The sequence below is a fragment of the Electrophorus electricus genome, chromosome 4, assembly GCF_013358815.1.
Source record: "Electrophorus electricus isolate fEleEle1 chromosome 4, fEleEle1.pri, whole genome shotgun sequence".
NCBI classification, from domain to species: Eukaryota; Metazoa; Chordata; class Actinopteri; order Gymnotiformes; family Gymnotidae; genus Electrophorus; species Electrophorus electricus.
Window position 1 is genome coordinate 21,586,521 of NC_049538.1, and position 25,719 is coordinate 21,612,239.

Genomic DNA, 25,719 nt, shown 5'->3' on the forward strand with positions numbered 1-25,719 from the left:
ATATTACCATTTATTTATATCACTATGCTTCTTCATTTTTAAGCCATTCTTATTGTGAACTATGGATATTTTTTACTAGTGCAGCAGTTGATGGGCAGATTCTATATGAAAATTCGAAAGGTATGTTTCTTTCAGTAGAAGGTATTTAGTAACACCAAAATATTTATGACTGGAATAATAACTGCTTTAATAACTTACCCTGTACTAAACAGTGTGATATGTATTTCATATCACACTGCCACAATCCCTTTTCATTGCAGAGCAGACTGGCAGACATACCACAGTAATACACTAATTGCATGCATTATGAGCAGTGCAATACCAATAAATAATTTACGTTATGTCACTACATTATGGAAATAAAGCTGTAATTGTAATTGTACAGCTCATTAAAATAATACTTATAAGCTCCTGTCACTCTTCAGTACTGTACACTGTGCTCTGAAGCTCTCGGTATGAGTTTTGAGTTTCATGGTCTCTATTTGATTTATTATTTAACTGAAATGTTAAAATGTAAATCAATGCTCTGACCAATATATTTCTAAGATATTGAAGTTAACAGTACTTTATCATGATTTGCAAGTGTTGTGATAAAATATTTATGATGTTGCTTTGAGAGCATAAATAAATCTGTATGCCAGCACAAAGATGTAAGATATGAACACTCTTGTGTTCATACAGATGTGCTTTCCATATTCCAAATTAAAGGCCAAGAATAGATGGTGTGTAGGCTATGCTACAATATTACACAATTTAGAATTCCTGACAATTTGCAATTTTCTTTCAGATTGTCCCATATCATTATCTTTTTCCTTAAATGATGGATCAATTCACAACCGTAGCAGCTAAGCATGTCAAGGCAGTACACCAAGAAATATATATATGAAATTCAAGGTTACTGCTTCAAATCCTTTGGATAAAAAGTGAAGTCAACTTTGTACTGGACATCTGAAGGTTCTAATATTCTCTCTCTGAACGCATTAAGGCCCCCATTAAGGTAGCTCATGGATGCACCACAGTGGATAGTGACATCCCTGTGCACTTGATTCAGCAGGGTATCCTTAAAAAACAGCAGAATATCTGCCCTACTACTTCTTAAAAATGAATCATAAATAAATCCATCTAGTATTTGTTAGAAGAAAATGGTTATATTTCAGTATATAAGTGACAAGATAAAATAGCAAGAATAAAGTAGATCTACAATGGTTATCATTCTGCATCATTACTAAATTATTGTATTTAATAGGCAGTAGAAAATAGTAATTATTATGTATTTGTATAACCCTTTCTAAGGAAAAAGTGCTCTTCATAATGAAGTCCCACAGGCTTAGTGCTTTTAACTTCTTACTGTGTCTGTAACTGTGAACCCTCCTCTTCGACTTCTCTTAGTTCCCCTGGGTCGAGCCTGACAATTCTCTCTCCCTCTTAATTACTCAGCTTCAAAGACCTATTTTGATACCAATGTCTCCCCTCTTTCAAGAGACAGAAAGGGGTCTTAGGAAATAGCAGTGGGTGATAGAGGAGGAGGGGTAGCTCTGGGCAATGTTTTAGAAGAACTCTAAGCGAGCAGCTAAGAGACGGCTTGTTTTCATGGCGTTTAGGGTTCTGACAGTAACCAGAGCTTTGTACATTCAGCAGCACCTGGACATGTTCTTTCACTTCTGTGGCCTATATTCTATACCTGCTGTATGCCAAAACCTTTGCTAGAAACCTGAGGAAGGTTAGGTTAAATCCTGTCAGGTAGCAAACCAGTAGCTACTGTGCTTGACTGAAATGGTATTTCAGGAATTTCATGTGGTTCTGTATATGTGAAATCTCAGAACTCCTATATTGTGTGTATGTGTGTGTGTGTGAACTAATATATGATTTTATATATATATATATATATATATATATATATATATATATATATATAAAAGATTAGTAATATAGTCAAATATTTGCCTTTATTTAGTTGACCTCTTAAAATTATGAGACCATGAAAAATCATTTGTTTAGCACTTCCTTTTTGAGAGATTGACATCCTCTGGGAAATGCCATCATTGCCATGCATCCTGGCAGAAGGGCAAGAGGACAGAGATACGCAGTCAGAAAGAGAAAGGAATAATGTAGGGCAAAGTAAGTGTCCAGGAAATTTGCAAGACTAAATCATAGAACGGATGTCTTTTATTGCCAGTCCCCTAAAGATCAAATCTGTCAGCACGGAACTGGTGGTAGGCCTACATTGGCTCTTTTAGTAGTGATGGACAGAAACAGGGGCTTTAGTTATTTTGCAGATAAGCACATTTCTCTCCTAAACAAAATGTCAATCAGAAATCAATTAACTGGGCCACATATAATCCCTGTACACTGTGGTCAGTATTAAATGTCATTGATTTGGTAGTAAAAGGGGATTGTGTTGTTTAAAAGAAGGCCCTTAAGTGGATACAAATGGTGGACATTGAATCTACCATTCTGTTTTTACTGATCCATGGCTAACCAGGTTCCCTTTTTTGTGTACTATGCAATTCTGACTGACTCATTAAAATGTTCTCACATCCTGGGTTTTTTACTGTACATTCCCTTTCCTGCTTCTGCAGTGTTCTCTTTATAAGCCACATAAAGATCAATTCGGTGCTTCACTTTGTCTTTTAGCAGGTTGCCATGGAAACCAAACAATAATGATGACCCTTGCCACAACTGAGCCTGTATGAAGTAATGACACTCTAAACTTGGGGTTCTCATATGCTCTGTCGTTCTAAGTCAAAGGTTGATGGATGCAGAGCTGTGTCTATAGCTGCCCTGTCCATTTGCAGCAGTAGGCTTGTCATGGAGGCCTACTAAGTATAGACACAGATACTTGGGTAGTGCTATGACCAGGTCACTATTTCGGCATGAACACAGCAGGGTGTGGTACTAAATGGCATTTCAGGCTAACACTGGAATAATACTTTCTGTGAGTTATTGCAGGAAATAACCAGGTTTTAATTGTCCCTTGTCTTATTCTGTATTGTGCAGCTGGAAGATGCTTGTGGTGAAGCAACAGTAGCAGCAGAAAAGCATAAAATCATTTAGCCTTGTTAGCCACAGACAGTTGGAAACCCACAGTGACAGCAAGAGTTTGCTGCAGGTAATTAGTCAGAAATGCTGGTATCAATGAATTATACATGAGCTCAGACTCTAATTAGGGTTAGTATCATGGGAAACATGGTCAAGTAAATGCAATTTAGGATCCAGCAATAAAGGGTAATTTACCAAGCAGAGAAGGAAGCAGGGCCTAGCAACAAGCGGCACCCATTAATATTTCACCAGCTTCCAGTACAGAGCCACTATGATTCCTTTTAAAGCTGGCACCTTGTTCATTCTGTTCCTGTTAATTTTAGCTTCTAGCAGTAGAATACAAGAAAGTCGCATGGGTAAAATATCTCTGCAGCAAGCATTAGGGAATGCGTTATCAACCGTGTAGCTTACATTTCATCACCATAGCTGTCCCTAAAGTATCCTATTTGTAGCTCACATCTATATAAAGCAATGAAATATGCGTATGAGCTTTATAATGAGTGTATGTGTGAGGGTAGCATTCTAGTAGGCTTGGGCAATAATGTACATTTAGACAAATGACTGTCTTCAGAATAATAGTGTTAAACGATTTTACTGTGTTGTAAATGTGTCCCTTTTCTTGTATCTGCTGCATAGCCTGAGTGATCTGAGCATCTCACTAGAAGAGTGATGGAAAATTCAAATATAGTGAATCTTAATTATATCAAAATAAAACAACTCTATTTTAAATCAACTTTGTTTATGTATAGTTCCAAAGTGGCTACTAGTTTAAAGTTTCAGACTGGTTCATACATGAGCATACTACAAAAATGATCATCCTTTTAACACCTTGTTCATGATTTTATTTTAAATAAAAGGTTGACATCTAATCATCTTAATTTGGTTGGAAACCAAAATATTGCTGTTCTAAACTATTCTTTGTTTCTTTGCCTGACTGAAAATCTTTGTTATATCTGTTATCTTTTCAAGTGGCATTTCTAAAAAAAATATATTTATAGTTAATTAGTGTTGTGTTGAAGCTGTCTTTTCTGTTGCATACATTTTAACTAACCATATTAAGAGTTTGTAAAAGGGAAAAGAATAAAGGAGAAGCCATTAAAAAAGGTTTGTGCCAATAGTATGTGACAAACAGGACATCCTATATGTAAAATCTCTCCCTTTGTGTTTTATTTTACAGCTCATGAGAACAAGAGGGAAAATAGAGAGCAAAGAAACTGCATCCTTGGATCTATATCTTGAGCTTCATCTGAGAAATAATGGTATGTAGTCACCATAGCATATTTCATTCTACTTGGTTTTCATTTTGTATCAGAGTTTAATGTGTACTTACTGATTTTAAAAACAAGCACAAAAGGCAATGTAAAAGGCCAAAAGCACAGCTACACATTTTTACTGCATTAATATTAGTATTATTTCTTGTCATGTTTTGTATTTTTGTTTACCATTAGTTCTCAGATATTAAGAAAATCAGCAAAAATAAAAAATAAAACTTCCAGTACCTGTGGAGGGCAGTTTACATTATATATTTTTTTAGATTTTCATTTCTATATCCATTATCTTTATTTTCTGTATCCTTCTAAGCCCCATGGATGTAATTTTTTTCCTACAACAATTTTGCTCCCACAAAAGGAAAGAGGCACCTCATTTATTATAGATACTCTTTTTGTACTAATCCTACCCCCCCATCCCCTGGCCCCAACAGGGAGACACACACACAAACAAACAAACAAACAAACAAACAAACACAATGCACACAACAGTTAATGCATTAGCTTAACTTACTGCATGAATTTCAGGACACAGCACAGCAGTCCTCAAAATGCTACTACAGCTGAGAAATCAATAATAAGGTGTATTGTGTTACTCCAAGTCAAGAGCACAATAGAGTTTTGCTTCTTTGACTCTTCTGCATTTGGGACTTTCTGTTTGTAATATGTTGAGAGACATCAGTAAACCTCAGAGGTCCAGGTCAGTTTATAGATACACGAGCTGTTATTGACTATTGATGGAAAGTGATTTGTATATTTGTATATGATATATAAGCATTTTATTTCAGTCCTAGTGATGGTGGGGTGTAAAAAAGTCTGCAAGTAATGCCTCTTTTCTATAAATAATTACTAATATTATATTATACTAGATATTGTTAAAGATATACTAGATATTGTTAAAAAAAAAAAAAAACATGTACACCGGAATTTTGGGAGCTGAGGGGAATCAGACACCAGGGTAACAGACCGCTAAAGTGGTCACCTACCGATATTCCAATCATAGTCCTCTAGGACCAGGTTCTACAATTTTACAGCCTTTCTTTATCTAGGCACTAGGTGTGATAAAGTGGCCAAAAGTTACATTAACTCTTTATTTATTTTTTGTTTATTCATTTATTTACTGAATGAGATGGCACCATCATACCTTGCAGATATTCTGCAGGTTCGTATTCCATTGAAAGCTCCTATGTCTGCCAACCTAATACTTTTAAAGATATCCAGGTCTATACTCAAAAGCAGAGGTGATCAAGCCTTTGCATTAGCTGTCCCAACTCTTTGTAACACCCTGCCTTTCCATATTAGGACTGCTCAGTCTTTAGATATTTTTAAGTCAAGTCATTGTGGAAGACACCTCTCTTTACTTTAGCAGTTGACTCTAGTTGAGTTTGTGTACTGATTGTAACAATTTCACTGTCAGATGTTTTCAAATTTAGCTTTTACTGCTATGATTACATGTGTTTAACCATATGATAATTTTAATATTAAGCATGTACAGCACTTTGGTAAGCCAATGCTATGTTAAATATGCTATATAAACAAATTTTGAAATGCCTTGCCTTATTTAACTCCCAGTGTTCACAAAATAGAGCACAAATCTAAATTCGAGGCCCAGACAAATACCCATCAGTTTTGCTTCAGCAAGCAGGGAGCTCCAGCAGTAGTTTGCGCTAATGGGATCTGGTGTTAAGAGAGAATGCCAGACCAACAGGCTCGATGTGAAGGGTTTCAGCCTTTTTCCTTTCTTGTTTACTATAAAGAACAGCATGATTCATTTAAGATCATTTCCAAACGAAGGGGCAATTTAGGATAATAACTGTTTGTAGCAGTAGGACATTTGCTTGCTCAACTTCTCCATGTGACCATAAATCTCTTAATGGTTACAGGCAGTGCTTAAATCCACACCCCCCACACCCTGCCCCCAATGTTGCGGTCTTTGCTTCCACATGGTACATTCATTATTTTCATTTTCTTTGTGCAAAATTGCCTGTTTTATCATAGTCTGATTGATAAACCTATAGGTTTAAATTCATGAGAATTTTGTTTTTTGGAATGAGGCCATATAAAGGCATTGGAGTGATGAAATTAGCACTAGGACAGAAAATCTGTTTTGTGGGTAATGACGGTTACATCAACTCTGTGTGTCCATACTGCAAACAATCTGTGACAGCACACTGTCAACATGCATGTATCATTTGGCATCAAAGTTTAAAAATTATTCCATTGATTTTTGTTGTACAGTTGTAAATGATTAAATTCAGCAATTTGTACACTAAGAGGTTGTGATCATTTACCAGAAGAGAAAAGCCTCACTCTTGATTTTACTTTATAATTGTAAATCTGCATTCAAAACCAGTGATGATCTGAATATTGGCCCATATATTGTTGAGTTTTTAGTTTTAATCCTGATTCTAGTGTTAATCATGGCAGTGATTTTGATTAATTTATGACTCTAGTACATGCCTGGCCAAAAAGAAAGCTTGGTGTTAAAACATACTGTGGTGCAGTAAAACTTAAAACATTTTCAACAATAACATTCAGATGTAAATGTATTTCATTGATAAGAGCCATTTTGGATGACCTCACTACAAAGTACTAAAAAGACTCACTACAAAGTACTAAATGTAAAAATGTTTAAGAATTATTATTTTTCCAATTACTTTGTCACTTGATTTTTGGGGTGTGGGAGAATAGGGCTGCAATTCCTATGTGGTTGTCTTATGATTTTTTGTTTGCTTGTTTACTTGTTTGCTTAATCATTATTTTTAATTCAATGTTAAACTCTTTTTTTTATAATTGGGAATTACATACTTTGATATTTTTATATCATAGCTATAAACGAGAATGACAACCTGTGTTTGCCATGCACCTGAAAATACTTTAGAATCCTCTCCAACCACTACATACTTCTTTTAAAAAGGAGAAATGTAGAGGAACAGAATGAGATCACTGTTAATCTCACATCACTACAAAAAGTAAATTACCTATACAAAATATAATGGTACAAAGCATTATTACTCGACTTTAAATTAGTTGTGTTTAGATTATTTTAGAGGGAAAGTTCATTGCCATGGGAAATCTCTGAGTGATGTCAGGCAGGAATGAATTAGTGTTGCTGAGTTTGCCAGCACTGAGGGGAAAAACAGGCACAGGTTGGCCAGCAAACACAAGGAAGCCCTTCTGATCTATACTATCAGTTAGTTTGCATTGTGTGGTATTGATCTATTTATCTCTTTGCAGTGGGTAATTTCTCCAGGCAGACAGAGATGCTGACTCTTTAGCTTTAGAAGCTCTGAAACTTTTTATTACTTGACTACTCATCTCTGAAATGTAATTCAGATCAATATGTATTTGCTCTACTTAAAGAATGGCTTCAAGTTTTCGGTGAGTGTCTTTTTCTGCTCTGGTGCTTGTCCAAATTCAATAGTTTACATCAGGAGTTTCCAAGTTTGGTCCTGGAGGGCTGAAGTCCTACAAAGTTTAGTGATTGCTCTACTCACACACCTACAAAACCAAAAAATTGATTGATGAGCGGAATCAGTTGTGTTTAACTAATATTAGTTAATATAGCACTGTGTGAAACCTTGTTCCAATAGGGCCAGAGACCAGTGTGTTTTGATGATTGCATACATAAACGTACCTGATTAAACCAATTATGCTTCTCATACCTATTAATTGCTTCTCATACCTAACAGCTGCACTAAGTGAAAGAGCTCAAAACAAAATGTTAAGGGACTACCAAAGAAATGAACATTGTATACCTGTATCTAATGCAACTCTAGAAACATTTCAGAACGTAGGTTTGAGTGTTGATATCCTGATCAATGTTTTGTAAGTCCAATCCAATTTTCTTTTAGTGAGATCAGATGTTACCAAACTTTGATGTGGACAGGCATTGCAGGGCAAAAACACTAGAGGCAGTTGTAGCCTAACTATAAACGGGTTGTAGTCTAACTTTTCGTTTAGTGGAGATGACAGTGGGCATAAGAATTTTTCTGACAAAACAGAATAACAGTAAAACTATCTGCAGTCTTGTTTTTTTATTTTTTTTTATTTTTTTGTGTGTGTGTTGTCTAATAAAGTTGAAAGTTTCACCACACAAATGATTTGAGAGCAGGCATAGCAGATCTGGGTGAGATATCAGGTACTGAACTCCCGAGAACAGCTGGTTAATGAGTGCAATAAACCACATAAGTTTGGTTATCATTTAGGTGGTGCTGCTGTAGTTTTGTATCTCTTAAATGTCACTTGCACATATAATGTAGTGTAGCCTTTCTTCACTACCTCTGCTACGTTCAGACATTCATTGTATGTGGCTGAATGTACTCTAAGGTGCTGAATACGGTCAATCCTATTAAAATTCTTAGTTTTGCTTCCTAATGAGACAGTTACATTACAAACAGTAGAAGACAGGTTTGACCAGAATTAGATACTTGAAAAACATTCATACAGAAGATCATTTCTCATACAGAAGACAAGTTCTCACTCCAAAGCATGCATCAAAACATGGCTCACAGATTAGCTCTCACTATCGATCAGGCAGATGGCAGGAACACTGGCCAATTTGGAAATTCTCATTATGATCCATAGCCGATTCTTCTAATTATGGTGTTTACACCTTTTTTACCCTATCCTTATATACACTGAGTGAGGATGGAGCTAGTTATGATGCATTACATCCAAGCTTCCAGTTAAATAGGTTGCTGAGTTATATCATCGAAAACAGTATCTCTGTAACTTAGTAATTATATCCATCTCTTGCCATAAAAGATGATGACATTATTACATGACCTGCTATAATTACTGCTCATTTCCAGCTTGCTTTTTGCTTGCACAAAACAACATGAAAATATCAAATTATGCTGGGTTACAGACATTGCACTAAAAGTAGACCTAATCACAAAAGCTTTATAAAATTACACTTACACTGGGATAGTGTATTTACAAGGGCCTCCCTTTTTTGTGCCAACCCTCCCACCCTCATGCAATGTGAAGTGTACAAGGCATGAAATAACCTAAATGCACTTCACACTGTCATGAAAATATCAGTACCAGTGGTTGTGCTATACAAAGGATGTTGCAGCAGTCTTTGCAAATGTGTGAAAATGGGGCCCTAGATATGGCAAAAGCCATTGTATGTGTCCTGTGCTTTATTTCATGGGCTGAGCTGATTTTTGTATCCTATTTAATTTGACTGTTAATTGGCCCATTCAGCTCCAGATTTAGGAAACCTCAACCCCAATGCTGATGATAAAATGTCTAATAAGCCTGTGTCCAAACTTGGCACATAATGTCGCTGTGATAATCAGGCAGTGAGTGGTATTAAAACACATGAGCGTGTTGTCTTCGTTTCCTTCACTCTGTTCATTAACCTAGAATGACAATAACCAATCAACAATTTATTTGGCCTATTATGTTCATTTACATTCAGAAGTGTGCTTCTCTGCAGCATCATGGTGGTTTTGTCACAAAGTGCCTGGACTCCCAATATTTTCTTGTTGCAGCTGTAATTGTTGAAAATATTTTTTTTTTTCACATACTATTGCTTTGCCCCAAAATTGAAATATAAATTCTAATATTTTTTTTTTGTCTTTTTGATTACTATGTTGTCTATCCAGTCTTTTTAAAATTGGTCTTGAAATAAATCTTGCCTAAGATGTACCTTTGAACTTTGCAGCACAGGACATAGTTTTTCAAAGCTGTGCTGAATCCTTACCAAATTTGACATGGCAATCATGTTTGTGTCTCTGAAGCAGTCCAAGTGTTTTGTATATTGGGTTGTTATAATTAAATTCATAACTAGGCTGAAATATTGTATGTTGATCGAGATTAGAACAGAGATTACTAAAATAAACTTATCTAAAGGGTCCAAAATGTAAAAAAATTATATTTCATACTATTTTTCTTAGAGGCAAGCAGCATCAGAACATTTGTTATAAACCAACAATGTTTTCAAACATTGCCAATCAAATGGCTGTTTTGCAAATGTTTTGAATAATTTAGACTAGGATTTTTGAGCTAGACAACTGTTTTGTTTGTTTGTGTGTATTTTTGAGAAATGTTGAATGCTCCTTTAAGTGATAGTGCAGTGCATACCTCTAAAGAACACATACATGATAATCCTGGTTTAAATTACAAAACTGGATTTGTTGCACTGGATAAAAACTCATGCAATCACTTTAATGACATACAGTGCTTTCCTGAATTAGCTCCTGGTAAGCATGCGTAAAAACGAGTTGTGGAAAAATGTCAGGGATCCAAAAGTACTACATGGAGCTGTGCCAAAAATTAATTAAAAGAAGCTATGCCACTAAAGGAATATGCTTTTGAGGAACCTGTTTCTTTGAATAATTTTACACATTTTAAAAGGCTATATCTCTCATTTTTTAGTTAAGATGATAAATAACAGACATCTTATTATGTTTATCTCCTATATCTCCTTTCTTCAGCTGTCAGTAATTCTGGAGGATACGGATCGTACGAGTTATACTAATTTCATTGAGTAGATTTTCTATCAATAAGTAAAGACTAGTTATAAATAAGGTAAGTAGTCTAACAGTTAGTGATTCAGTGAAGCTAAAGGAAGAGGATAGAGGCTGCATGATGTTCAGCATTATGCTTTACCTATGTAGTGTATGGGTGACGGTCAGGGAGCAGACACCATGTCCTTGATGTTGAGCTAATGAACTTGGCCCTGGCTACAGGGGGAGAGCAGCTACAACAGAGAGTGAATTAATCAAGTTGAAAATGTCATCCTCAAGGGTAATCTTTACACTGCATGCAGGAGAGAAAGCCCTTGTTCATGGATCACTCTTAATATGCCTGTTTTCTCAGATATTCTCAAAGACAGTATAGCACTGGTTATGATGTAAGCTTTGATTTTAGGCATAATAAGTGGCGGAAAATAAGTTGAAAAATGTTTTACTGTTTTAGTGACTGTCTGTCTTGCAAATCGAAAGCTCTCAAGAGATGCTTGGCACCACATATCACATCCAGTGCCCTTGAAACAGTTTAGTTTAGGATTGTGCATCTCCAGCTGCTTCTCCACACAGCCTTTGAAATTTGTTTGCAAAATAAAGAATGTAGTAAAAAGTAAAAAAAAAAAAATTATTAACATTTTAACACAATTTTATTTAGTAGAGGGACCAGTAGAATGTTTTGTTTTATAGATACTATGGAATAAGGATATAATTTAGTATATATTATGGTATTTGGTATATTATGGATTATTGAAAATAATTTGCATAGTGATGTGTTATGGAATAAGGATTTAATTGGGATGGTGAGGGATTATGGATTATGGATGTAATTTGAGTGGTCATGTGTTATGGAATATGGAAACTATTTCGATGGTGTTGTATTATGGATGGAATTTGAGTGGTGGTGTGTTATGTGTTGTTGTTTTAATGTTAATGCTTTGTTGATGTATCCACAATGTCTGCTTTTAAACAATGCCAAAAAGTGATCCTATTCATTTAACCTTAAAGTGCATTTGTCATTTACATTTGCCATCTCCTACATTAACTAGCCATTGAGTATGTTTTGTTCTGGGCTCTGCCTGTTTGAATTACTGAGCATGCTTCACACTGGATCTGAGGCACAGTCTTTAGAATAAAGAGAAAACATACAGGCTGATGCATGCCCAAAACCAACTCTGAGATAAATTGTCCAAAGCTGACATTCTTAGAATAAACACTACAAAAAGATATTGTATACATCTTTTATTGTTGTGTAAATGTTTAAGTTTAAGTTGCTAATGTAGTCTAGATAATATGGATCATGTGTCTAGTGTCGGTTAGTTTTTACCCTTATTCCTTTGTGCTGTAGTGCTAGTGCTTGTGCTCCTTTGGTCCTCTGCTGGGTATGCATATCCACCCTGTAAAGCAGTCTTGTTTCTTTGCTCACTACTGGAAGCCAGCATATACTAGCACTGCTGGGCAGAATTTCCATATCTCAGCTGCTTTGAACAGTTCCTCTGTTCCGCAGGGCATACAATCATCAGCTGCAGCTTCGGAGACAAGTATCATACCAAGATCATTTTTTGTCTGCTCTTGGTTTGTGTTATGTCAGCCTTAGAGCTGCTGGCCTGCACTTCGTCCTTTAAGCATGCTGCACTGAGTGGGAAGTCTCTTCGTGAACCCTTGCCTATGTGCAGTATGCACCAGAGCTCCCCATCTGATCGATGAGGGGCGCTGAGCCATGGGAAAAGCTGCGCTGTTTACTCTGCACTTTCTCCAGGGCCTCTGACGCTCCTCTGCCAGATTGATTTATACTGGTCTGGGTTGTTTTACACCCACTCAGTCCAACTGGGAACTTTAGACTGGGTCCCAGCACACACCAAACTGATGGTGGCATTTGTGTTTGCACACATAACCAGGAAGCCCTCTCCCCAAATGTGGATTCAATTTTACGAGGCTGTACATTCCTCAAATATCCCCATGAATGTTTTCCCAAACTGTTTTCCCAATAGGTCACAGTGAAAACCATACCAAGAAGGTGGAATAACACTGGTTGTGGTAATAGATGCACATTTCATTTAAAACTAAGCTGTCTGCCCTTTGGAGTGAAGGAGAGTGATTAAAGTCCTAATGGCCCTGAGGGCTTCATAAGTGCTCAGCTGCTTCACAAGGACACAATCGATATCAGGAAGCCATCAAGGTGATTGAGAGGATGTATTTAACTTTGACTGCTGGTCAATTAATTCCTGAGTATCTTCAGTAAGGGTTTATGGGTAAGAATAATTCTATCATAAAATTGAGTGAGGATTCATGGGTAAAAACTATCCTAAAAACCATTTTAATTGAGTGCTGAGTTCTGACATTTATTGATGGTGTCTCTGTGGGAGGACATCAAGGCATTACTTATTTGAAGTTTATTGATCACTTTGACCTTCCCTAGAAGATGCAGTGAGTCATAAATGTTTCAGAATTGGCTCTCAAAAATGCTTACAGTGCTGAAGCATTCTTGGATTAGCATAGTCCTTTGTGAAAAATGTAAACCATTTTAAATAAATTCACATAAGATGAATCTGTTCTGTGCTTCATCTCTCTCTTTCTCTCTCTCCCTCTCTCTCTCTCTCTCTCACTCACTCTCTATCTATCTCTGTTAATCTTAGGACAGATATATCGCAACATACTAATTCATGTAACCATGTCTTATTAGCTGCATACCTATGCTTTAGCATTCCTGTGTGTGTGCAGCTGGTTAACTGCAATAGTTCAGCTTGCTTCAATTTTATTTATATTGTACTTTACACAAAGGATACTGCCATGAAACAGCTTTAGAGAGATCTGTGAGCTAAAGTGTGCTACTGGCAAAGATGAAGCCCTTGACAGGAATGAAGACAGTGAATGGGGACTAACCATAATTTTTTTCATAGTACACAGAGAGACTATATTTTTGTCTTTGACAGTGGCCATTTCTGGAAATGCTGCTTATGTATATATGCAGGGAGTGCAGTCAGTAGCATTTCCCTATCCCTCGTCAGACTGACGTTTCTGGATGATGCCTGGCAGTAATTGGCCTTCAGGCCTTCACTCTTGTCTGAGTAATGGTGCAGCAGCTGTGTGAGTTCACGACTGCAGCCCCAAGAAGTAATGAAAAAGGTTCCATTTCATTTAAGTAAAGTGGCGCACTCTAATAGGTCTTCATCTCAGTGAGTGCTTTATCAGGCAGAAAGAAGTTTCTCTGCGACAGAAGGGGCTCCTACCACTAATTGCACTAAAGAGACACGTTTTGAAATAATACGATATAAGAGCTATAAACCAGGCAGGTTGCTCCTGAAAGGTTCAAGCGATTAGTGTAATATTTTCATATTTGAGGAAAAAGCTCTTTGAAATGCAAAAATTTTGGTGACAACACATATTTTATTGTATTGGTTTAATCATTCCATAGAGTATGTGTATGTAAGCACCCTATATTCATACACACACACACACACACACATATATGTGTGTGTGTGTGTGAGACCACTATCCCTGTGTGTGTGTCAGTGCACACTACAGACTGAATCTGTTCTGTCTTCCCCAGGGGCTTGGGGAGGCTTCAGCAAGAGGGACCAGTATGGAAGGCGACTGCCTCAGCTGTATCAAGTACCTCATGTTCGTCTTTAACTTCTTTATCTTTGTGAGTATTTGTCAGTCCTCTTAATTAGGCTACAGTGTTTCAAATGAATGAATGGGACCAATGCTTTTCTCTATAAACGTCTCTTAAATTTAGATCTCTAAGCTGTAGTGGATACATATGTGTAATGTAATACTATCACCATTTTATGTTTTCTAATGGGATGTTTTCATAGGAACTTAAATTGCAGACCTTAGACACTTCTGCAGTTTGCTACATTTAAGGTTCACCCCGTCCAGGAGAACAGTGGTCATAGTTAAAAGATTCAGGATAGTTTATGGCTGCAAAAAAGAAACTGGAGGTGCTAGAGAGAAGGAATATAAGGAATAAGATGGAATGAGTAATTAATTCTTTATTGTACTAAATGTTCCTTTGATCAATTATCAATGTGTCAGTGTTTATTGTGTGAGAATTGACTAGGAGCAGTACTGAAGACCCTCTCTGAAGGATCTCACAGTTTTCACAATACACATGTGGAGCATTAATCAGACCAACACAGATATCATCCTGCTAACACAGAGAAAATGGTTTGCATACAATTACAAAACCACAGCTTACCCTGAGTTACTAACAGACACTTATTCCATGCTTTGCTGTTGTTCACAGAACATCCATGTCCTGAATATATTCATACTGTTTATCAAACTTTCATTTATGGGTAAAGTAGGTGTCTGCAAAAGAGCCATCGGCTTTCTCTGCACGACAGGCTGACAGATTGCTAATGCCATCCATGAGAAGAATTCCAGATCTGGCTCATGAGAGGCAGGGAGAGGGAGAGAGAGAAACCTAGGAAGATGTGCATTTCTGTGTGCGTGTATGTGTTTGTGGGTTTTTGTGTGTATGAAGCCCTTATCTCAAAAGACATGTGCACACACACTCAATCCCTCCAGGTGTTTTATCATCACCCTGGCGTCTACCCAAGCCTTCATCTGTGTGTGTCTGTGGGAGAGTTGGGTGGAGTGGAGGGAGGTGCACTTTCACTCTGACAGTTGGAGGATTGCTAGAGACATGATCCTCCTCTCCCCTCCCAAGCCCTTTTCTTTCAGAGGAGTAGCACAACTCATTATGTAGCTTTTTTGGACTGTCTGTGACTTTGTCTATTCTTAAATGGTTTTAACAGTTGTATCAAATAGGATATTACAAATACACTCTGAAATCATAAAATCTGCTTGTGAAGCATCTGTTCATTAGGCTGTTTGCTTTGTGAAACCCTGCAGGTGTTATCTCATCCTCTGCACACAGTAATCAGTGGTCTGTGTGGGCTGTTATTTTGTGTTGGCTGTTATTTTCTTTCCCCATCTAGCAATAACATTATTATGTATTCCATAGCATAATAAAGAACAGTACTACAGAAACTTTCCCAAAAGAAATGGCATTGAAAGAAGTGCATCTTGGCATCATCCAGGCAGGAACATTTGGCCAGTAACTTTGCCAGTGAGTGATTAACATTTGTCTCTTTCCCTCTCTCCCCAGCTGGGTGGTTCATTTCTCCTGGGAGTGGGGGTATGGGTGCTGGTGGACCCCACAGGCTTTAGGGAGATCATGGCTGCCAACCCCCTCCTCTTTACTGGAGTCTACATCATACTGGCTATGGGCAGCATGCTCTTTCTACTGGGCTTCTTAGGCTGCTGTGGAGCCATAAAAGAGAACAAGTGTCTACTGCTCTTTGTGAGTGGCCACATATGCACACTGTGTGTGTGTGTGTGTGTGTGTGTGTGTGTGTTTGTGTGTCTTGGGAGATGTTTTTATTGTCTTGGAAGAGAAGTTAAAAATGTGGTTTTATTTGTTTATGTTCTTCCAAAGACTTGTTGCTGTTGACAGCTACATAACATTGATCCATTTGTGTTTATAATGGTGAGTGATGTTGGCATTAGTTGTGAAAGCATGAGTATGCATGAAATTAAAAGCAGTTTTGATTTAAACTCAAACATTATTTCCAACTGTCTTTCTCCCTCTTTCTCTTTCAATCTGTTCTTTTCTGTCCCTATCTCTGTCTCTTTCTTTCTTTCTCTCTCTCTTCCTTCCCCCACCCCCTCTCTGCAGTTCTTCATACTTATCCTCATTATATTCCTGGCTGAGCTGGCTGCTGCCATACTGGCCTTTATATTTCGGGAGCATGTAAGTGGCTCTTAAGAGTTCTTCTAGGAACAACACATAGCACACTGTGAGACAAGTGGCATTGTTGTAGACACCGACTGACACTTAATCAACTCATGAGACATCTTTCTATTTGTGCCCACAGCTGACCAAAGAGTACTTTACAAAAGAATTGAGGAAACACTACCAAGGCTACAATGCTTCTGATGTCTTTACCTCTACATGGAATGCCATTATGAACACAGTATGTCTACTCTCTCTAGAAAATAGCCATTGTTATTGTGTGAAGAAACATGTTCTATATGATAGTCAAGGACCTTCCATTCCTGGATCTAATTAGTGACAGTGACCTATACTGTATAAGAGAGATTATATATCACATGTAAATGTAAAGAATGTAAACAAATTGAGAAGAGAAAATATTTTATAAGCAAATAGAAATATTACTGTAAATATATACATCATAGTCTTATGCCAAGCATGAATTTGAAAAGATACAGAAGAAGGAATTAATTTTGAATTTCATTAGAAAGTTGCTATTTCAGATATGTAGTACATGACATGCTGTAACTATCATGTATGTCTGAATAGACATGTCCTTAGACTCCCTGTCTCCCTGCTCTTCTGGCTGCAGTTTGATTGCTGCGGAGTGAACAGTCCTGAGGACTTTAAAGAGAGCCTCTTCAGCGTCCTCAACCCCAGTGAGATGGTGCCCGAGGCCTGCTGCCGTAGGAACAGTCACCTAGGAGATGTGAGCTTCAGCAACAAGGAGGAATGTATCTCGGGCAACATGCTGTACCGTAATAACAAGGTTTGAGATTGACACAGTCTTCATTCCCTTAAGGACAAGTTTCTGAAAGTACAAAGAATGCATGTCTGAGTAGGTTTACTTTGCATTGTTTAGCCAATATATATACGCGCACAGTTCCACTGGCAGAAATGTATGTGCATGCGTGTGTGTGGATGTGTGTGCTATATTGTATAAACAATGCATATATGTATGTATTTATTTATTTATTTATACTTAAAGGCTTAAATGCCCCATTTCTGTTGGTCAGCTATGTCCCTTCCACTTCAAACAGGACAAAATTGATGTAGAGTACCTGTACCCTTGAAAAATGGAATTATGACTCTGCTCAGACTCTCCACGTGTTCATTAGTGCTTTTTCATGTTTTCAATGTCAAGTGAGCATTTGGTGAATGGTTGTGAGAGCCACAGGATGATTGAAATGAGAGATCTTTGCATGACTGTTCAAGGACAAAGGCAGAGAAGCCTCTTACTGTCAGTAATGCATACATTATTAAAGGACACTGAGCCTATGAAGGACTCAGACATTCTTTACTCTCATGGAACAAAACACATACCTACCATCCTTAGACAATTATTGTTCGTATTCTTTATGTTTGTGTTTCAATAGGGGTGCTACTCATCGGTTGTGGACTACTTTGAGTTGTACATTTATGTGGCTGGTGCCCTGGCTATTGTTGTACTCACTATTGAGGTATTGTTTTGTTTACTACATTTCCTCTATGTCGATAGTGAATTATCTGAATTGTATAAAATATTTTTTTAAAAAGGACAGGTCCAATGATGTCTCCTTCAAAAACTAGAAACCCCCCCCCCCACACACACACACACACACACTGAGGTTTGAAATGCTTGAAAACATGAATTCTTCTGATTTACAATGATTAACTTCTGCCCTCTTGTGGTGATGTATTGCAAACAGAAAAGAAAATCTTTATTTTGCCAGGATGAATCTCCATTATTTTAAAAATCATAAATATTGATGTACACCACAATGAATTATGAGTTTTAATATTTTTGTGTTTTTTCTTCACAGCTCTTCGCCATGGTCTTTGCCATGTGTTTGTTCAGAGGAATTCAATAAGACAAGCACAAAACTGACTTTCTCACAATTATTAAAGAATTCAATGAAAAATGAATCATCGAAAGCCCTGTACTTCATAGCTGGACCTTTGAGGTGCTAGGTAACAAAAACCAAAAAAGCAAAAAAAACAAACAACAACAAAAACAACAAAAAAAGAAAACTTGGATTGTAGAGAAGCAGACTGGACCTGCGCATGGAGGGCCATGTGGAAGCTGAACCAGGTGTGAAAATCCAGTTGATGCCTGGAAAGAAGTGGACAATTGATAATGCACTGATCCTGGACTAAAAGTATTTATACCAAGTGATGGTGACTTGTTTTTATAGGTATTTGTGATGTTATCTTAAAAATAAACAAAAAAAGGCAGAAAATCACACTGCCTGTCCAAAACACTCACTGCCATATGGCATTGTCATTGCAGACACATTATAGTTGCTCTGATCACTTATATAAGTAACCATTCCTGTTATTGTGAATCCACCTGTGTTTGTCTTTCTTCTACATGCTTTTCTTTTTTATTGTGATGTTTACTGCAATGGTGCTCATATGTGATTTAAGATGAGAATTACATGTGTGAATATATGTCAAAGCTAAGAATGCCATTAAATAAATTTTTGATGTATTTGAGTCAAGTTATTAAGTTATTAGTACTTTTCATTTTGGTGTGTATTATATTTAAGGCTGCACAAGGGTGAACAGCTTGTGTGTATGAAGTTTCAGGATATATTATAAAACACCACAATTAAGTTCAGCATTTGAAGACTTGCAACAAAAGCAGATAATTTAATGTGACAAGGCTAATACAAAATGTTCTAAGAACTATTGGTCCAAAACGCATGCAGATTATCTTTGCTTTTTGCCATAGCACATCTGTTCTAGTGATAGAGACATCACTAGAAATGTTTATTTAATTTATTTTATTTAACTCCTAAATTATGCCAAATACGATCTCCTTACAACATCATTACTAAGTAACTCTATTTTTTACCCACCTCTGGTATAAAACAATGAGGACCACCTTAAAATCACCACCTCCCTACTGGACCAACCTTCTGTTCTATGTGTCCTGCAAGACTTTCTCACTGTGATAAGGTCACAGTGTCAAATGTAAGGAATTGCGCATTGGCAATACATTCCAAGTTTCTCACTGTACTAAATAAATAATCTAAATAATCAAATTTTAGATAAAGGACCATTTATTAACTTAATTTTCCATTTAATTTACCCCAGGCAATATAAAATATAAATCATAGTTGAGTAAAAATACAACAGATTTTCCTTTAAGGCTGCCTTGTATACACATTCCACCAAAAATACTTATCATACTTTTTTAGTTAGGGATTTAGCTAGTCACACAATGTTTCTTCCATGCAGTGTTAAGGACCTCATAAAGGACCCATGTTCAATTATTATTTCAGTGTATTGGAACATAATTGGATGAGCATAATGCAACAACTTGTAAGACAGATTTATGTGATGAGAAGCCAAGGAAAAACCTCAATGCAAAACAGGAAAGGATGGCCAGAGAGGTTGACAGGTGAAATTTTCAAATCAGATCTTTTTTCTTTTAAACATGACTGGATGTATAGATTAGCTGTAAATATGGAATGCAAATCAATTACGTTTGATTCATATTTAAGAGCAAAATAAAAATGGATTCAATCACCTCATCATGAAAAACCCATGTACAGGCTTGTAAAGCATTCAATGCAGAGCCATTGTCCTGGTCAGTATAAAATATGTCTAACTATATACCAGTAATTATGAAAAGCCCCACTCTCCTTGCCAAGGTTAGCAGTAAAACTGTCTACAAGGCACAATGGGGTTCTGTGCAATCACATTTTAACAATCAACAGTCAGAGACAGGTAGGTTGAATCCAATCCTTGACCAGACAATGGAAATGGTACCAGTGAGAGTTTATACTTTCCCAAAGTACTGGGTATCTGTATCTGATGATTAAGGAAAGAGTCTAAGACTAGTAAAAAGCAAAAGATGTCATTATTTGTTTATTATTCTAAAAATTAATCCACATATCTTTGGAAAATGTCTGATTTTACAATAAACAGTGTTTTGTTGTCCAAATTTGTGAATGACTATGTACAAAAGTAGCAAAACAAAAAAAGCTATTATTGCCTTCATACATCAAAAAACATTTGATTTTGCTTTCCTAAGATAAAAAGATTAACATTAGAAAAATGCATTAGCATTCTTGGCTAAATGCTAGTGGACTGAAGGAAGAGACTGGGTTGAGAACAGCTATATACTTCCTCAGCAATATCCTTCAGCCAAGATGCTGCAGGGCTGCATTTTGTTCATCGTTATTTGATTGTTTGATAAAATAGCCATTGTAGATTCTGGCAAAATCAAGAGCTTTCTGAGTCTTCTAAGAACACTACACCAAGTTGCCATTGAGTTTGGTCCACTCAAATATGTCCTGCTCACACACAATGTCCGAGTTGATGAGCAAGTAGCGGTCTCCCACACAGAAATGCTTCTGACAGGCAGCACATTTGAAGCACTCCAGATGATACACTTTATCGCGCACGCGCATTGTCATCTCAAAGGCACGGATTCTCTTCTCACAGGAAGCGCAGAGTCCATCCTGACCAAAGAGTCTGCAGAACAAACGAGCACATATGAATGAGTGAGTAAAGCCCTTATTAAGCTCCACCGTTGTGAACACCTATTTGTGTTTAACTTGTGGAACCTTTTATGCACAAGATTCAGTGTATAGAAGGACACACACAAATCAGGTTTCATTTCACAAGCTGTTTTTTACTTAGGCAATGTGAAAAGCAGTACTCAAAGCAGTACTTATTACTTAAACCAGAAGCTTTATGAAATGCCAAGGTATATTCAAATAGTCCATTTTATTTTAAAATACTAACAGAATTTCAAAGCATCTCTACCATTCATTTATCATCTATTAATATCCAAACTCAGGCTTTTGAAGAACATTTTTAAAAGTAAAACTTATGCTTGAAACAAAAAATATATATAAAAAAAGATCACCATGCTGCATATGTGCAGTGGGCAAAAGACTAGAGGGGTGAATGAATAAAATACTTTAAATATCTTATTTCAGCATATTTAAAAGAGTAGAAAAGCACTAATTAAGGAAGGTAGAAAATGTGTAAAACAAGGGGAAACAAAGTTAAATGTTGGTGTGGCAGGTGAGTATAGGTACAAAGTAAATGTTTCTAGTAAAGTGTTTAGCATCTGCAGAAATAGTAATCTGAATGACAATATGAATAAATAATTTAAATTTAAAAGTATTTAGTGCTCTGTACAACATTCAGTTGTCATTCTAAAAGCTGAGCCCATTGCCTATCTGCATTTTTAAATTCTGACTTAATCCTTTTTGGACTCCAGAGTGTGTACAGCAACATTAGATGTCCAACCCATGATCATTAGAGTGGTCTCCTAGAGAAAAGCATAAGCTCCAGACTCACCTGAGATAGTCTCTCCTACACAGCTTCCTTCCCAGTTTGTAGTAAAGCCTGCGTCCCACCTCCCCCAGCCTGCAGCCACAGAGGTCACAACTCAGGCAGTCCTCATGCCAGTACTGCTCTATAGCCTTCAAGAAAAAGCGGTCTCCAATGCTTTGCTGACAACCGCCACACGTCAACAGTGACGGAGGCATCTGAAGGACCTCATCCACAGGTTCCCTGTGGATTGATGTGAAAATTACCTAAAATAATTTTTCTTCAGTGAAAAGTGCCTGGCCACGTCATGTGCGAAGTTACCTAAACCTGACTCACACATGACTTAAGAGAGCTCAGCTATAATTTTATAGAAACATTTGTATCTCTCTAAATAGAAAACAAAACGGAGGTTTGTTATATATCTACCAAAGTACACACAGATCCCTTCCACACACATCAGTGTAACGTCTAATTGAAAGCTGGAATCTCTATCCATGACAATAAAACACACAGAGGAGATTAAAAAATAAATAAATAAATATTTTTTTTAAACATAAAAGATGAGTTTACACCATGAGTCATGTATTACACTGCTTCTACCACTGTCCGTGTTCGTTGATATTGCATTAATTAATATCGCCAGAGGGTGCTATTTCAAATTACCAAGTCATTTAACAAAAACCTTAGGTTGGAGATTAATTTGTCATTGGTGATATAATCATTTCTATAAATAAACCTTAGTATATTTGCATTTATTTTTAATTGAAAGACCTCTTTATGAATGCGTAATGCATCAATGACTCCTACCACGGTCGATTCCCCCCGAGGGGAATAGTGATGCAAAGCCCTGGCTTGCCAGCGGTTATAAGTACTCAGACCTACGCACTTTACTGTAATTGCAACATAAACCGCTAATACACAAATTCCATCTTAGAAAAAAAGTAAAGTAGCTTCAATTAGGCGTTGTTACGTGCCAAACGAAGATGTTGGTGTAAACATTTGGCATCACTTATTATAAAAGGAGACTATATGAGGCCTCTACACAATTACATAGGCTAGTGTTGAGTCTGCTGTAAGGTTACACGCTTAAAAAGGACAGTTTTGGACATTCAGGTACTCACTCGTTAGCTTCCAGCGTCTTCCTTTCAATTGTAGATGCCATTTTACATTTAGCTATCAGCCCACGTTGTTACAGAAACCAGGGTGAGATGCATTTGTTGTCAGCACTTTAGAGAATGTCCGTTGCGTTCTCGTCCGTGGTGCTTATAACTGAAATTCCAGTCAACGCAATAGTCTGTCAAAGAAAGAAGGTAGGCTACGCTATAAACAGGGATGAACGATGCGCAAAAACACACCTGCTGCCGCAATATTATTTAGCATGTAGCGTGTTCGACAGCAAGGAATGAAAGTGGTTTTTCTTCATTTTGGCGACAATCGTTCTAATACATCAAAATGAACAGAAATATATAGCTTTTAGGCTATGAAAGAGATCTGCAAAAGATGACTGGATCTAAAATTAGATCCTCTAGTTCTAATGTGTAGAGCTGTCAGAAGTCGTCGCGGCGAAGAGTTCGTTAAATTATCCCAAGGTAATAGGAGACTTATGGGTGATCCAAGTTAAGAGTCGTAGCCAATGCTTATGGCTATTCTACTTTTCATGTTGTTTGCACAGCCTCCTAGTGAAGCTATGGTCCCCGTTATTGTGCAGGTATTTTTAAATAGCCCTGCCCCCTGGCTTTGCTTTCGTTTCCGACTTCCTGCTCACGACCACTCGACAATGAGAGGAAATAGCACTCTTAGTTGCTGAGAGTCAGCACCAAGCAAAACTCCATGGTCCAGTGACCGTGCAAGGCGTGAGACAATAGGTCGCGACCTCAGAGCTGGACTCAGTTTGACATTTGTTATTTAAAACTATGTTTGAGTAGTAAATGTCAACATACGTTAATGGTTATCAGAGTTATTGAACAAGCTGCTTCAAACAGATAGGTTCATAAGTAAAATGTATAAATAAAATTTAAGCATTTGTAAAGTCCTCTGTGGATATCTTAAGACTGCTTGTATACAGATAGGTACAAGCAACCCAATAGCAGAGTCTTATTAGATGTTACAATAGGCTTTAAACACTAACTATGCCAAAAACATGTCAATTTGTTAAAAGAAAGTTCAATAATGTAGTTTCATTATACCCTTCTCATCATGCCTCTCCCAATTAAAGGAGACAACAGGGATTCAAATTTGAAGAGTTTGGAAAAATGCTATATTATGAACCATCTAGAATTTTCCAGCAGACACCATAGCAAGAATACATATTGAACAAAATGTTAATCATCTATTCGTGTTTTCTTAACTACACAATTTATTAAATTACTATTACTACTTTTACAAGACAGTGAAAGTCCAATGTTGAATGTGATAGTGGATTATTTAACCTGTTTAAGTAAGAATTAATCATTTTTGACAATTTGTCATGTATGCTGTATGCCTACTAAGTTTAACTAACACCATAAGTGTCATTCATTTAAAGCTCTTAATGGACTATGTTCTGATATTAACTACAACTTATCAAATCTGTGTTTTAGTTTGTTAATATTTATTGCCCATTTTCACCAGTGCTAAAGGTCAAGTTCATTTTTATGACAAGTGTTCTCCCATACTATTAATAATAATAATTGCCTTAAGACTAGTAAGAACAACAAGCATATAAACATCTACTTTCCTCCATTGACTGATCTCCCTCTAACACCCTCCACTGGGGAGAACTCCTCTGATCTCCCTCTAACACCCATCGTTGGGGAGTGCTCCTCTGATCTCCCGCTAACACCCACCATTGGGGAGTGCGCCTCTTATCTTCTGCCAGAGCCTTGGGGCATACTGAAGGAGGGAGTAAACTGTTGGCTGTTGGAGTGGACCAGGAGATAAAACAACCAACTCTGCACTTAACTGTCCTCTTCTCCTGAGGGGATATTGGAGGGGTCTGGAAGTTACAGTGCTGAGAGAATCTATTCACACACTCTAAATGAAATTCACATTCTTGGGTCAAATGCAGTATGTTGATGTAACTGGCCCTAAAGCTTAGTAACTTTAAAATGAATATAGGCCCTTATCACAGGCTTATGCACACACACACACACACACACACACACGTGTGTGTGTGTGTGTGTGTGTGTGTGTGTGTGTGTGTGTGTGTGTGTGTGTGTGTGTATATATATATATATATATATATATATATATATATATATATATATATATATATATATATAAACCATCATTGCATTAGTTGAAATCTTATGGCTCCCTACACCCTAACCTATCTTATTAACTAGAGGGCCCTTACAGTGGATCCTTTTTCATTACAAACATTATTCTGATTATTGCAGAATATCCTGACTGGCTGAAGTTTTACAAAACAATTTAGGAAGCTGTCATGGCCACATTGATGTGGGCTATAAAATGAATATGGTGGTCTTTCCGTCTTCAACATGTAGCTGGCTTTTTTCAGCAAAGTCACATTTGTATGCCTTCAGTGCATTTGAGTTCCATAATGAAAAATGTTAAAAACAGGTCAATAATGCCATAAATTCTACTTGTGGCTGTAGGATTTACTTACAGAAACAAATGGTTTATGAGTAAGAGTATATGTGCAATTATTCTGGGTGGATAATCACATTTATTACGACCAAAATTAAAAAAAGAAATTAAATTAAATTAAATTTAAAAAAAAAAAGGTTTTTTTTTAAAGTAACTTGTAATAAAACTGTAAATTACAGATATCTATGTTTCCCCTTTATACATGTGATGAAGGAACTCATCACTTGTTACAAAACTCATCACTTGTTACGAAATTAAATTGCACAAAATTGTATAATAGGATTTTCAATGT

General features: G+C 36.8%; 2 protein-coding genes across 4 annotated transcripts in view; one reads left to right on the forward strand and one right to left on the reverse strand.

Annotated features, from left to right (window-relative positions):
• tspan18b (tetraspanin 18b) overlaps positions 1 to 19,026 on the forward strand; it is a 38,756-nt gene extending 19,730 nt beyond the window's left edge. For 2 of the 3 annotated variants that reach the window (XM_035524877.1, XM_027008759.2), the window contains exons 2-9: positions 4,217 to 4,298; positions 14,334 to 14,429; positions 15,900 to 16,094; positions 16,470 to 16,544; positions 16,669 to 16,767; positions 17,158 to 17,334; positions 17,942 to 18,025; positions 18,368 to 19,026. In XM_035524877.1, coding sequence (XP_035380770.1) covers positions 4,296 to 4,298; positions 14,334 to 14,429; positions 15,900 to 16,094; positions 16,470 to 16,544; positions 16,669 to 16,767; positions 17,158 to 17,334; positions 17,942 to 18,025; positions 18,368 to 18,415 — 777 coding nt within the window. In that variant the 5' untranslated portion in view covers positions 4,217 to 4,295 and the 3' untranslated portion in view covers positions 18,416 to 19,026. The remainder of the gene's footprint in view (positions 1 to 4,216; positions 4,299 to 14,333; positions 14,430 to 15,899; positions 16,095 to 16,469; positions 16,545 to 16,668; positions 16,768 to 17,157; positions 17,335 to 17,941; positions 18,026 to 18,367) is intronic. The other variant, XM_027008762.2, reaches the window with a different exon arrangement.
• Positions 19,027 to 20,407: 1,381 nt separating this feature from the next.
• Positions 20,408 to 23,670, reverse strand: lmo2 (LIM domain only 2 (rhombotin-like 1)). Its single transcript, XM_027008757.2, has 3 exons — positions 22,961 to 23,670; positions 21,867 to 22,082; positions 20,408 to 21,029 (listed from the first exon to the last, which is right to left on the reverse strand). The coding sequence occupies exons 1-3, from the start codon at positions 22,999 to 23,001 to the stop codon at positions 20,807 to 20,809; spliced, it is 480 nt and encodes a 159-aa protein (XP_026864558.1). The 5' UTR covers positions 23,002 to 23,670; the 3' UTR covers positions 20,408 to 20,806.
• Positions 23,671 to 25,719: the final 2,049 nt, after the last annotated feature.